We start from the raw sequence: 13,307 nt of genomic DNA, 5'->3' as shown, positions 1-13,307 counted from the left end.
TTTTTTCTGCTTCAGCATTTAAAAGAAGTATGTCTTTGGCACATCTAACTATTAAATATGGTTATAGACTTCTTGAGGCTCCAGACAAGGGTGATATTTTATAAGGCAGTGTGTTAATTTAATTTCTTTGGCTTTTTACAAATCTTGATATATTTTCACATGACAGATTTCTTGCTTTAATTGTAAAGTAAAGCATTCCTCAGTAGGACAATTTATTACTACCTACATTTTCAAGATTACCATGGCAGAAGTACCATGGGCACAAAATAACTGCCTATAATGAGAAAAAAATGAAGTACTTTGGAAAGTTCCTGTACTAGAGTAAGGGAGTTGGGATGGTTATATTCCAGAAGTAGTTGGGATGCAGAGGTAACTATATCAACAACTAGACAAACAGGATTGTGACAAAAAGCAGACAACTGCGCAGATACAACAAATAGAAGCCTTTAAAGGAGATGAATAAAAGGGATTGTAATAACTTCACAAATTGTATGTGTCTTATCTAATTTGTTTATTTCATAATATCTTGTATGTTTCTGTTTTTACCTGCTAAACTATGTAAAAGTAATAAAGATAACATTGCAAAAATTCTAGTATGTTATAGCTAGAACAACATAACTTCAGTCTTCTGAGGTCATAATATGAATACAAAGAGCATGTTTTAAACTTTTCATTCCCTTCCACTCCTCAGATTTTTTTTAATTTGTCAGTGTGAATTTTATTTTACTGAGGATAAAAAGAGATAATTGTATTTCCATTTGACTCCTATATGCATCCGTCGAAGTGAGCTGTAGCTCACGAAAGCTTACGCTCTAATAAATTTGTTAGTCTCTAAGGTGCCACAAGTACTCTTTTTCTTTTTTCATTTGATTCCCGAAATCCTTTATGTGAAGAGGAACTGGAGCTAGAATTAAGCTTCCTATTTAATATTGGAAGGGTGGAAAAGTACTAGTACTAATGTACTAGATAAGATGTATTTATTTACATATTTTATCTGATAAAATGCATCTGACACTTAAATATGAAGATACAATTCAAACCTGTGTAATGTTATGTAGCATTCTAGTATACAGCTTCCAATGATCATGGATCCCCTTCTTTGTGGGAGAGGGAAAAAGTAAGGCCACCTCTATACAGACCTGATGAGGCTAATGCACTGAGAATAGGGTTGTTTTGTTTATATATTTGTATATATGTAGGCATTTTGCTTCAGTGCATGTCACTGAAGATATACATTTGTATTGATAATAGTTGTATGTTTTTGATTTGTAGTATTTTCCATAAAATAACCCTGATCTGAAATATAACATTTTTTTTCATATTGTTCTTAGGCTAACTGTGATCTTAGAAGACAAATAGATGAACAACAAAAGCTACTTGAAAAATATAAAGAAAGGTTAAACAAATGCATTTCAATGAGCAAGAAACTTCTGATTGAAAAGGTAAGGTAGAACACTGTTTTTCAGTGTGTGTGATGGAAAGCACTATAGATAGTTACCTATGGAATGCCGTTATTAAACTCTCCACCCCATTTTCACTTGCTCATAACTTTCTGTTTGGGCTGAAACTTTCTTCCTTTTTGGTCTCAGTCCAGAACGAATTAATTTTAAATTTGAGAAAAATCCCTTCAGCCATTTTTGAAATATGGAAGAATAGAAAAAATGCATTTTTGAACATAAATGTTTGTTTGCGCACTAATAATTCAATCACTGCTGAGCATGAAATATATGACCATAGCATGTGGCTTTTCCTCTGGGTGACATTCAACCTTTTTGTGAACTTTGGGCAAACTGTTTTAAAATAAATGTACAGGTGATTGAAAAATCACTTCTGAACATGCTTACTGGGGACATTCTTTTTGTGAAAAGCCACATAAGAGAGCTAGGAGAATTTCTACTGTAAATAGATCCACTGCTACCTTCTGTGTTCAGCTTAATATTAAGAGCAGCAAAAGCAGGTACTTACCCCTCTGCCATCCCATTCACCTAAATGAGATATGAACTTCAAATTTAATGTTAACTTTCTTAAACGCTAGCAATACTAAAAGGAATACTTGTGGCACCTTAGAGACTAACAAATTTATTTGAGCATAAGCTTTCGTGAGCTACAGCTCACTTCATCGGATGCATGCATCCGATGAAGTGAGCTGTAGCTCACGAAAGCTTATGCTCAAATAAATTTGTTAGTCTCTAAGGTGCCACAAGTACTCCTTTTCTTTTTGCGAATACAGACTAACACGGCTGCTACTCTGAAACTAGCAATACTGCTTTTCTTAAAAACAACCCCAAAAAGTCAAGGAAAATGAATGGAAAAATTAGTCTAATGCAATGAATAAAAGACAAGTCAGGACATTAAGAAAAGAAACTAAATTTTTCCTTAAATCTGCAGCAAGAGACTGCGGAAGAATTCCCACAATGCAGGGTCACCCTGAGTGCCTATACTGTCACCATTGGTAGCCCCAGCACCTGGGTATGCTGAGAACAGGCCGTAGCAGTTCATCATACTAGGAGGAGTGTGGGCTGCTCTGGAGTGTAGAGCATCCCATAGACAGCTCTTGTGCTGGGGGCACACCAGCCTGCTAAGCAGCCTTGAATTGTGTCAGTTTAAAGGTAGCTCAAATTCCCCCTGCCTTCTTTCCTCATTCTTTGAATTCCATGTCACATTTGCAAGTAAAGTCAAGCTTGAGTTTCCTGACTCATGTATCATTATGAATAATAGCTAAATTCTGATTAATGTATAAGCCAGAAAAAATAACATGTATGGGTTCTGCAGAGATAATTGGAATATGAGTAGTTGAAACTTATTTCCATCCATCATTCTTTTATCTACTACTCAAAAAAAGACATTAGAGGGAGGGCTGTGTTTTTTGCTAATTTTTAAACACTTTAGAAAAACTGAACGGTAATATTTTGATTTTCTTAGAGCACACAAGAAAAGCTGGCAAGCAGAGAGAAGAGTATGCAAGACAGATTACGCCTCGGGCATTTTACAACAGTTCGACATGGTGCTTCATTTACTGAACAGTGGACAGATGGCTTTGCATTTCAAAATCTTGTGAAGTTAGTCAATGTTATGTTTTTAAAATTCTCAGTAATTGTCAGTTCCCTCCAGTGGATTTTTTTTTTTTAATTATTAAGAGCTTCTAGGATTGGAGCTGCTTTTCATATGTAGTATTTCACTTTGCTTTTTGAAGTTTCAGAATACAGTACAGAACTCCCTTAATCAACCAACAGAATGTAGAATGCTAAATCCTGTTGTTTTTGAAAGAAGATGATTGGGCCTCACTTGATTTTAACAAGCCTTAGAACAAGTGTGAATTTACTAACTGAGCAGCATTTCATTAATCATCACAATTGATAGAAAAAGTTGTAAACCTAGATCAGTGATTCTCAAACTGTGGTCCACCGACTACTGGTGGTCAGTGGAACAGTTGATGATCTGTGGAGGGCTTGCTGGTCACATGGTACTGGCTCCACATCCTTCATTATAGCAGCTTCTACAGACATCCAGGCTCTTCATTGCAATGAAGGAGGAGCGAGGAGGAGGAGCAAACCTAGCAGCCGCCACTAGGGGCTGCTGCTAGCATAAGCGGATGGGGGAAAGGAGCCTGTAGCCGCCAGCAGGAAAAGAGCTGCCTCAACAAGGTACTTCAGCAGAGAATGGGGCAGAGAAGGAGCTTGGGGAGATGGGGCAGAGGGTGGAGCTGTGGAGTGGGAGGAAGAAACTAATTCATGACTTCAGTTACATGCTTTGGAAAGTAAACTGATTTGACCTTTACATTGTTAAGTATTAATGTATTCACTAGAAATTCTAGTTTTCTCAAGAAAGATGTGGGAATGCAAATGGGATTGTGATTGGGTAGGGATTTGGTCTGTGAAGACACTCTTCAGAAATGGGTCCACACTAAATGTTTGAGAACCCCTGACCTAGTTAATATCTAATGATTTAGCTTTTACAGTTTTCCTTATGTGTTTTGTCCACACATACGATAGTTATTGTGTAACCCAACTGATTATTTATTTAGGAAGGTCAGCTCAGCTAAAGTATCTGATTGGTAAAACAATCATATTAATATTCTTTATTGACATCTGTGACTTTTTCTTTTCTTTTGGTGTTGGTTGTAAGTGATAATATCCACTTTGTCAAAATATCATTTGTTTCCAATCTGGAAAATACAGTATGTATGTTACACTTTTGGAAACCTATTACAAAAGAAAATTATACCAACATGTTTACAAAACTTTGTGAGAATACTCCTACCTAATAGGGAACATTTGATTTCTCTTTAACATACTCTTACTCTTCATTTGTGCAAAAATGATGACTGACAGAAAAAGTACAACCTTTTCAATTACCATCCTCTTGCCAAATTGCAAATCTGTAGCATATTATCTAACAAAGAATACACCAAGAAACAAACATACAAAATAAAATAAAATCATGCAAATTCTTCTTCTGCCCCCCAAAATAAATATTCACATTTACAGTGCCTAGTTAAGAACGCCTCACGAGCTTTTCATTTTTACCAAGAAAAGAGATTATGGTAATTCAGTGGATTAGAATCCATCATTGCCATTATTGAAGCCTGCTTTTAAAAATGTTGTTAGCTGTAAAAATATTAATAATTAATGCAATATTTTTGGTTTTACAGGCAGCAAGAATGGGTGAATCAACAAAGGGAAGATATCGAAAGGCAAAGAAAGCTCCTAGCCAAACGAAAACCTCCATCTACGAATAATTCTCAAGCACCATCTGCCAATTCAGAACCAAAACAGAGGAAAAATAAAGCTGTCAATGGGGCAGAAAATGATCCCTTTCTTAGACCCAGTTTACCACAGCTGTAAGTTTACCAATTCAATCAATCTTTTTCATAGTTTCCTAGGTATTGTCCATTTTGTTTGCAATGCAAGTAGTGGCATAACCCCAGCAGTTACGCCATATGTCAGCAAGTTAGGGACTTACTCTGTTCTCACTGATGGCTTGTCTAAATTGAGGAAACTTGCACCAAAATCTAGGTAGCTGCAATGTATCATTGCAATCTTGGATAAATTGCATCAGTCTCTTTTGCCCTGATGCAATGTGTCTACTGGTCTCTAATTAGACATGTCTAATTCTAGTATTTTACACTTGTAACTCCACTGATTTCAGTGGAGTTAGCCTTCTTCTCCTTTCAGTTAAATTGATGTAAAGAAGGCTTTTGGTGACCAATTCAGCTTCGACTGAAGAAAATAATAGTCTTTCAATTGGCTTCGAAAGGAGTTGGATACAGCCTGTAGTATCTGAAGGCCTGCATCTAAATTAATAATGCGCTAAAAAAAAGTAAATGATCTTGCATCTTTTCTTCTAATTTAAATACTTTAGTGCTGGTTTAATGGACACCATCAATTTAAAAATTACCCTTCTGTCTGAAAATTTTTTACCTACTATGGAAAGAGATTGAAAAAAAGAAAACTTTGCTTTTTTTTTCCAATTTGTTTACTTTGCATTTGATTGCACTTCATCATATATACTGTATAATCATTATCACTATCTCCCTGTATAATTTCTCCTTTTTTGTTTGAGTTTTCCATACAGCATCAGGAGGGAAGCACACTTTTACAAATATTATAATGTGGTTGTTAAACTACAAAAACTTGGCCAGTGCATCAGGAGCAGTACTTCAAAGTTCTTTTAAACTCCTATTTTGAAATTGGCTAGATCCCAGGTTGATTGTGACCATTAATCATCAGAAAAATCATTATTTTAAATATTTACAATTGCAACAAATGTTCAGCTTTTTCTTATTATCAAATCCAATATCCCCTTCACCTCTGCATCATTTTTCTGGCACATTTTGCACATGGTGTCAGAAGAATTGAGACTAAAAGGGGGCTGCAATAGGATTTAGAAATGACAGAGCTTTAAGTTAATACCGATTGTGGTTTGTTTCTTAAAGTGATGCTTCTCAGAAAGTAGGAAGGCTGTTCAGAGATGCTAATTTAAAACAAAAACCCTTAAATTTTCATATATAACTTACCACTTAAGATGTGCTTCTTTCTCATATAAATGCTTCCCTCTGCAGCTGTATTCTGATGTTTTCTTTTGAAATAATGCTGGAACTAATATGGGCTCTTCTCTAGAATATTTGTTTTCAGGGGAACTAGCTATTTCTTCTTGCACAGTTGGTCAGTCCCTAACTCTTTGTTCTAATTAAGAAAAAGGAATACATACATTGGGATCTGTAAATCTTGTGTTGTGTTTGTAGAGACTTTAGCATTCTTGTTTTTTTTAAGATCTGCAGGACAGCTCTGTAGCCTCTTTTACTTTCTACCATACAAACAAACCTTGTGCCAATGTAAATGTTCTATATATTAAAAGCCAAGCAATTGTTACTCTTACTCTTGGCCATTAATATACCTGAGCAATGTATTTGGCTAAGTCTTTTTAGTCTATATTAATGTTAAATTTTCTGAGATTTTCTGCTGCTTTAGTAGATGATAAATTTTGCTTCAGTTGCATGATTCACAAGCGGCATTGCATATTTAATTGTACCATGAATCTCTCTTGTCCAATTTGTTCCAGATTCACAAATAGCTACTCCTGTCCTTCCTTCACAATATTCTCAAATTAGTTATATTTAAAATTTTCAAATTCACATTTAATTTAGGTTTAATTAAGCAGATTAAATTGAATACAAATTGAGCATTGAAGACTTCTTTTGACAACTGTATATGCAATAAGTTAATTGCAGTTTGTTTTTTATATTTTAGTAATTGAATGGTAGTTTACACGTATTAATCATGATTGAATCAAGACTAGCTGTGCTTTTGTATACATTAATTTGATCCTGATATAACTGCTGTTTTACATACAACACTGCCTGTCTATTTTGTCTTTGTTGAACAATTGTGTGTTATTTGCTGGGGTCCTTCATGCGACCTGGGATCACCAGAACACAAGGGCCTCTCATGTTCCTTTGCCAGGAGCTTTAGGGGTTTTTCAGACTTTTAATTAGGATTGTTGTAGTCTTGTTAGTGTGATACCTCTTCTTCTCTGAAAGATACCTACAGTAAAACTGCTGTTCCCCATTACAGAGCTAGACAGATAACACATGTCTATGTGGCTGGTTAAAATTATTAATTTTGCTTTACCAGTCTAGTATTCAGTATTCATTTACTCTTTCTGATCACCATTACTGCATTCATATTGTGCTCATCACTCTATCCACATCGCTCTGAGAATAATGGTTCTAATTAGTCCATAGACGAAGGGAAGAGGCTTTATTTATACCTAATGGAAGGAAGTACAGAATTGCTGAGATTAATTAACTAAAACAGAGGTATATTAGTACAACATACATGTATGTGATTAGGCATACCTTTACACTGCTATGCTGAAAAAAATGATCTGGTAACAAAGCTTGTCAGCAGTGAGTTCCTCTAGCACCACCTTATTTAGTTTTGACAATGGCATAGCTTTTTGTGTAGAGAAAAACAAATATTTTTTTAGCTTGGTTACAAAAAAGTGTGATTGAAACCAGGGTTGAAAACTGCTTTTTGTATATGTACAGTTTAAAAACAGTTTTCAAAACCAATAGAAGGTGATGGCTGTGGCTTTGCCAGTGATAGGTCATTTTCCTGATGTAGTTGGATGATTAAAGGAATAACAACTTACCATGTTTGTATAATGAGTTTGAAAATGAATCAAAGTATTCATCAAGATGGCAACTGACCACCTGAAGAAACCCTCAATGCCTGTGTTTAGATGGTTTCAGAGTAGCAGCCATGTTAGTCTGTATTTGAAAAAAAAAAAAAAAAAAAGAGTACCTGTGGCACCTTAGAGACTAACAAATTTATTTGAGCATAAGCTTTCGTGAGCTACAGCTCACTTCATCCGATGTACGTGCGTACGCGTATGCGCGCGTGTGTACGCACATATATACCTGCTACTGTATTTTCCACTCCATGCATCTGATGAAGTGGGTTGCAGCCCACAAAAACTTATGCCCAAATAAATTTGTTAGTCTCTAAGGTGCCACAAGGACTCCTCGTTGTTTTTGCTGATACAGACTTAACCCGGCTACCACTCTGAATCCTGAAAAAAAAAAATTGGGTTTGTTTAGTCTGGAAAAGAGAAGACAGACGGGGGACATAAGTGTTCAAGTATGTAAAAGCTTGTTACAAGGAGGAGGAAGAAAAATTGTTTTTCTTAACCTCTGAGGATAGGACAAGAAGCAATGGGCTGAAATTGCAGCAAGTGAGCTTTAGGTTGGACATTACGAAAACTTCCTAACTGTCAGGGTGATTAAGCACTGAAATAAACTGCTTTGGGAGGTTGTGGAATCTCCATCATAGGAGATTTTTAAGAGCAGGTTAGATAAACACCTGTCAGAAGTGGTCTAGATAATTAGTCCTGCCGCAAGTGCAGGGGACTGTACTAGATGACCTCTTGAGATCCCTTCCAGTTCTATGATTGTGTGTTCTTCAAGTGAGTAATAAATTATTGCTTTTAGAAAGAACAATTTTGGTTTCCATAAGTGACTTCCTCCCTTCACTTTTCAGCTTTAGCTGTTTTGGTGCTGGTGATTTCCTAACCATCACTTCCTCTGTCACTCCATTTATTCAGTGGCAGTGTCTCATGCAAATACTTCAGATCCAATCCCTGTGTCTAATTTAAAATGTTTGTAGGAGGGGATACTAAGCTGTCAATTATGCTAATCTAATTGAACAAACTTGTTTAGAAGGAACATTCAGTTGAGCATGGAGGAAGTAGAAAATATATTCAACAATTTTTTTAGAATTACATGTTTAAGCACCAACAATGTGCCTGGGTCTTTACAGAACAAATAAAGACAGCAGCTTAGTCTATAAGACAAACAGAGATCAGACCCAGAGCAGATGTTGAATTAGAACATTACGGGTGAGGTTTTTGAAAATGCATAGTATTGGCCTAGCTCTGTAAAAACCTCCAATAGAGTTAGGCTAGCTCTGGAGCACTTCTAAAAATTCCATCCTAAAACATTTTCTTTTTGTTGTGTAAGGAAGGTATGAGTAGATGTATTTGAACATTTTGTTGTATTCATAGCCCCACTTTTTTTTTTCTCCCTGGGGGGAGGTCGAAAGGAGAGATCATTATACTAGTAGCATCATGTTGGTTGTGATCCACTATAGATTATGTTTAAGGCTGCGAGTCTGTCATGGAGGTCACATAATCGGTTACCTCCATGACTTCTGCAGTGGCTGGTGCTGAGCCAGGCAGCCCTTGGGCCAGCAGCAGCAATTTGGGTGTGTGGGAGGAGGCTAAGATCAGGAGGTTGGGGGGCACTTATCTTGTGGTGGGGAGCTCTCACTGGCATGACCCTGTAGTGCTTAGGTGACTGTGGGGGAGGCGCTCCGTACTGCCTGCCCCAGCAGCTCCCATTGGCTGTGGTTCCCGGCCAATGGGAACTGTAGCAGCCGGCACTTGTATTCCTCTACCAGCTAGGAATCGCAGGGATGCAGAGCCAGGTAAGGAGCCCCTGCCAGCCCCGGGCCACCTCCCCCAGCACCTGCAGCACCTCCGGACCACCCGTGCCTCTTTCACATCCCCTCTTCCTCCACCCACTCATTTTTAGTTGCAGGTATTTTTGGTAAAAATCATGGACAGGTCACGGGCCGTGAATTTCTGTTTACTGCCCGTGACCTGTCCGTGACTTACTAAAAATACCTGTGACTAAAACATAGCCTTAGTTATGTTGCATCACAGTTTCTGTTTTAACTCCTTGTCTTCAGTCATTCACTTCTGAAATTTTCAGGTTTTAGCTGAAATTTTTCATGATAGGTCTGTGCCTAATGATTATTTTTTATAAGAGAAAAATCACTGAGCTGCTCTTGCATGAGAGGAGAATGAAGAGAAATATATCAGTCAAATAGGGGTACTCTTCAGTATTTTTGTCAAGAGTTTTGAAATCTATCTGTGAAAGAGACTATCTAAATTATGTGGCCCATCTAACAAATAGAAAAACTAAATCTGAAAATTTAGGTGACTTGTCTGGGCAGTACAATGATGTAGTGGCCTCTAAACCAAAAAAACTGACACCAGGTACATTGTTAGAACTTAACATGTGATAAATAGGAGTAATATTGCTATTAAAGTTTCTATAAACTAATATGTGAGGGGTAGCACACTTTAATGTTCAAATAAGGAATAATTAACCTACTGCTAGCAAGTAACTGTTTTTGAATCCAGGTGGGAACGAGGTTTGTCTCTTCAACAGTAATCTAACACAAATTAAACTAATTGTGCCTACAATAAAATTTAGCATTTCATAAGCTTCTCTGAAAAATTGTCAAGTTTTAAATTACTTATGCATCGTGCAGCGCCTCTAACCACATTAGATTTGTAAATAAAATATACTGTAAGAAAAACAGTTGTTTACTGGGCATAGTGTGAAAGGATGGAGAGAGTCTGGCTTGAAATGGTAATAAATTTTCAAGGTGACCTCAGCATATTCATACTTGTGAGTTGTGCCTCTCAAGGGTTACTGAGCTTCAGGAACATCCTGTAAAGCGGTGCCTATTGGAGCTATACAAACTTCCTGTCCTGGCTCTGCATGTAGGTATTCAAAGTTATGAAAGGACCAGGTTTCCTAAACTGCTTTAGTTCCTTCCTTTCTTCAGCTAGCTGTAGCTGAAGGACTTTCACTCAGTGCCCAGAGTGATTTCTGGAGGATTTGATATAAAACTTATGTTTCCAGTGATAGTTTGTGTTTGTGCCTTTATTCTAGATCAGGGGGTCCTCTAACTTTCTGATTGTGGCCTCTAGGTACTCTCATAAGAACAGCAGATTTAGGTGGTGAGCATTGTGTCTCTCCATGTTTCTAGAAGTAGACACACAAATCAATAGTTTGTTCTTGCCATGATATGTGTAGGGTCATCATATCTTGACTCCTTTGGGCAGCCGAGGCTCTTTTCTTTTCTACTCAAGGAAACGTAACAAATCCAGTCCCTGTATCAGACATTGGACATGGGCCTTGAGGAGAAATCTCAATCATGGCCTTTCTTCTGTGAGTGTCTGGCTCAGCCTTGGTACTGTCTTGTGCAGTTAACAGGTTCATCGTGACAGTTCTTCGAACTGGAGTGGTTGGTTTGTCCAGGGCTCATGTTCTCACTTGCGCTCACTTCTCTGGCCTACTGGGACAAGCCATTTGAGGCTCCATTCATTTGCTCTCCGTTTAGCATGTGGGCTATATGACCTTAATGACAGGATCTCCTCTCCCTTGTGGGTTTGAAGAAGATCAGACATAAAACCTATCACTAGTCATCCATCTGCTGCTCCCAGACAGCTAAGGTTTTTTCTTCACTGCCACTTCCTCTGCTGCCCACACCAGTATCTGTAAAATTGTCCCCTCGGTTGGTGTGCTTCACTGCCTTTCACCCAACAAAGAAGTTGTCGGGCACTTTGAAACAATATTGTCTTGAAAGGAAGGATTGCTTCTTCCTCAAATTTTCCTGGGGTTGTGGCCACGTCCTTGTTTGTTTTGCCCCCTGATTTCAGCTGGTTTCACGAGATGTTAGAACATATGACTGAAGCTCTGAAATTCAGATGTCCGTAGATAGCCTTTTTAACTGTTTGAATGAAATCCAGCAGTACTAAGAGAAAGAGAGAGTCTCGCTACATTAATAGTGAGCTAGTGGACCCTGCTAAAGACATCTGGTTGATTCCAATGTTAATCCCAGCCATATTTTAAAAAAGGCAGTGACAATAAGGAATTCCAATATTTCTGTACCTTTATTGGCTCATTAGTGGTGTCGTTAGTAATTGAAAGCTTGACAAAAATCCAAGGTAATTCTTACCTTTCAACTGGGTAAGAACACCAAAAAGCTTGACTTTTGGTGAGAAATGTTTAGTAAATTTCTCTGGGTATCTGTGTGGCTAGGTACCATTGCATCTTTGGGAAGAGATGCGTCTTCTCATTGATCACCTTTCTGACAAGTAGAAAAATGCTCTAAGATAGTGACTGAGAAGTGTTCAGTGTCCTAGCATGTCTTACAGGCATGACATGTCAGATGCTTTGATTCTTATGGTGGCATTAGTTGTTTTTCCTTAGTACTCCTACATTATTCTAAGGCTCAGATCTGTGGAGACCTACTCCTATTTGATGGGGAGTGCCCTTTCAATTTTAAGATGAACGAGGTGCTTCAAAGAATAGAAGACTCCGAAGTATAACAGCGGTAAGTCTCGGGGAGTCCTTCCATCAGTCCTGAAGAGGGAGAACTCTTTTTGGTATTAGAGACCTTACATAACATTCTGAAATTCCGGCCTCACTTCTGGAAGGTGCAGGCTTTACAGTATCAAAAGAAAGAGTGGAAAATATGTCAGGCAGTGAGCTGATTAATCTTCTTCCACTCGTTTTGTCATCTTTGGGATCAAGCCTTCAGATTTGACACATTGAATGAGAACTGAGAGGTGATTTTAACTTTGTTTTTTCTCCATTTCCCCTTCTTTTGAGGATCTGTTTAGTCTGTTTCTGTGCAATTTTGGATGGAATTACTACAACTCGCTGGGTAGCTGAGGTTGTTCAACTTGGATGCATGATGCAGTTCTGCTCCATGTTATTTCGTAACTACCTTCCCTAATTTCTGTGATTGGAGACAGTGATCTGGAAATCCTGAGTCTTAAACTAGATTCTTTCAAACTGTCTATGGATTCCTTTGTGGTAGTGCACTGAGTGACTAGTGCACTGAGAGAACCAAGCACTGAGGCAATTGCTAAGATTTTGGGATGGGAGGTGGTCAAGGAGAAAATCTCGTACTAACTAGTGGTCTCCTGAATGGGAAGTGGTCCTAGCATAGACAATTAATGTTTCAGAATACCAAATAGGTTTCTATAAATAATGGGTTTTGGCCCTGGAATGACAGACTATTTAAAAAAAAAAATCCAGACAATTTTAAATGTGATCTTGTGTTGGTAGTTATAAATGGTAATTAAAGAATGCTATTTACTGTTGTTTGACAAATACATTAAAATATGAATATTTCTGTATCTTTTATAAGATAGCAAAATCTATAACTGTATATTATTATTTTTGCAGATTGACTCTAGCAGAATATCATGAACAGGAAGAAATTTTCAAACTTAGATTAGGACATCTTAAAAAGGTATGTGTAGTCATTTGCTCTGTGATTTTTGCTGCTGTGCATCGAAGTGCAAAAACTAATACTGTCACAGTGTAAAAAGAGCTTGTTAGAGCTGTCTTACAAAATTGATTACCAGTAAGCAATGAAGAGTTCTGTATATGTTGAATAATGACTTTATTCCTTCCTGTTCCCTAATGTGGCATATTCTGG

The 13,307-nt window shown here is 37.5% G+C and overlaps 1 protein-coding gene across 7 annotated transcripts in view; it reads left to right on the top strand.

Annotated features, from left to right (window-relative positions):
* The window catches only part of TLK1 (tousled like kinase 1), a 133,696-nt gene that overhangs the window by 80,964 nt on the left and 39,425 nt on the right, over positions 1-13,307 (top strand). For all 7 annotated transcript variants that reach the window (XM_038422364.2, XM_043505268.1, XM_043505266.1 and 4 more), the window contains 4 exons: positions 1,332-1,442; positions 2,923-3,059; positions 4,652-4,840; positions 13,052-13,118. In XM_038422364.2, coding sequence (XP_038278292.1) covers positions 1,332-1,442; positions 2,923-3,059; positions 4,652-4,840; positions 13,052-13,118 — 504 coding nt within the window. The remainder of the gene's footprint in view (positions 1-1,331; positions 1,443-2,922; positions 3,060-4,651; positions 4,841-13,051; positions 13,119-13,307) is intronic.

This window comes from Dermochelys coriacea, chromosome 11 (genome assembly GCF_009764565.3).
Source record: "Dermochelys coriacea isolate rDerCor1 chromosome 11, rDerCor1.pri.v4, whole genome shotgun sequence".
NCBI lineage: Eukaryota > Metazoa > Chordata > Testudines > Dermochelyidae > Dermochelys > Dermochelys coriacea.
The sequence above is the reverse complement of the archived record's forward strand: the minus strand, read 5'-3'. Positions and strand labels throughout refer to the sequence as shown.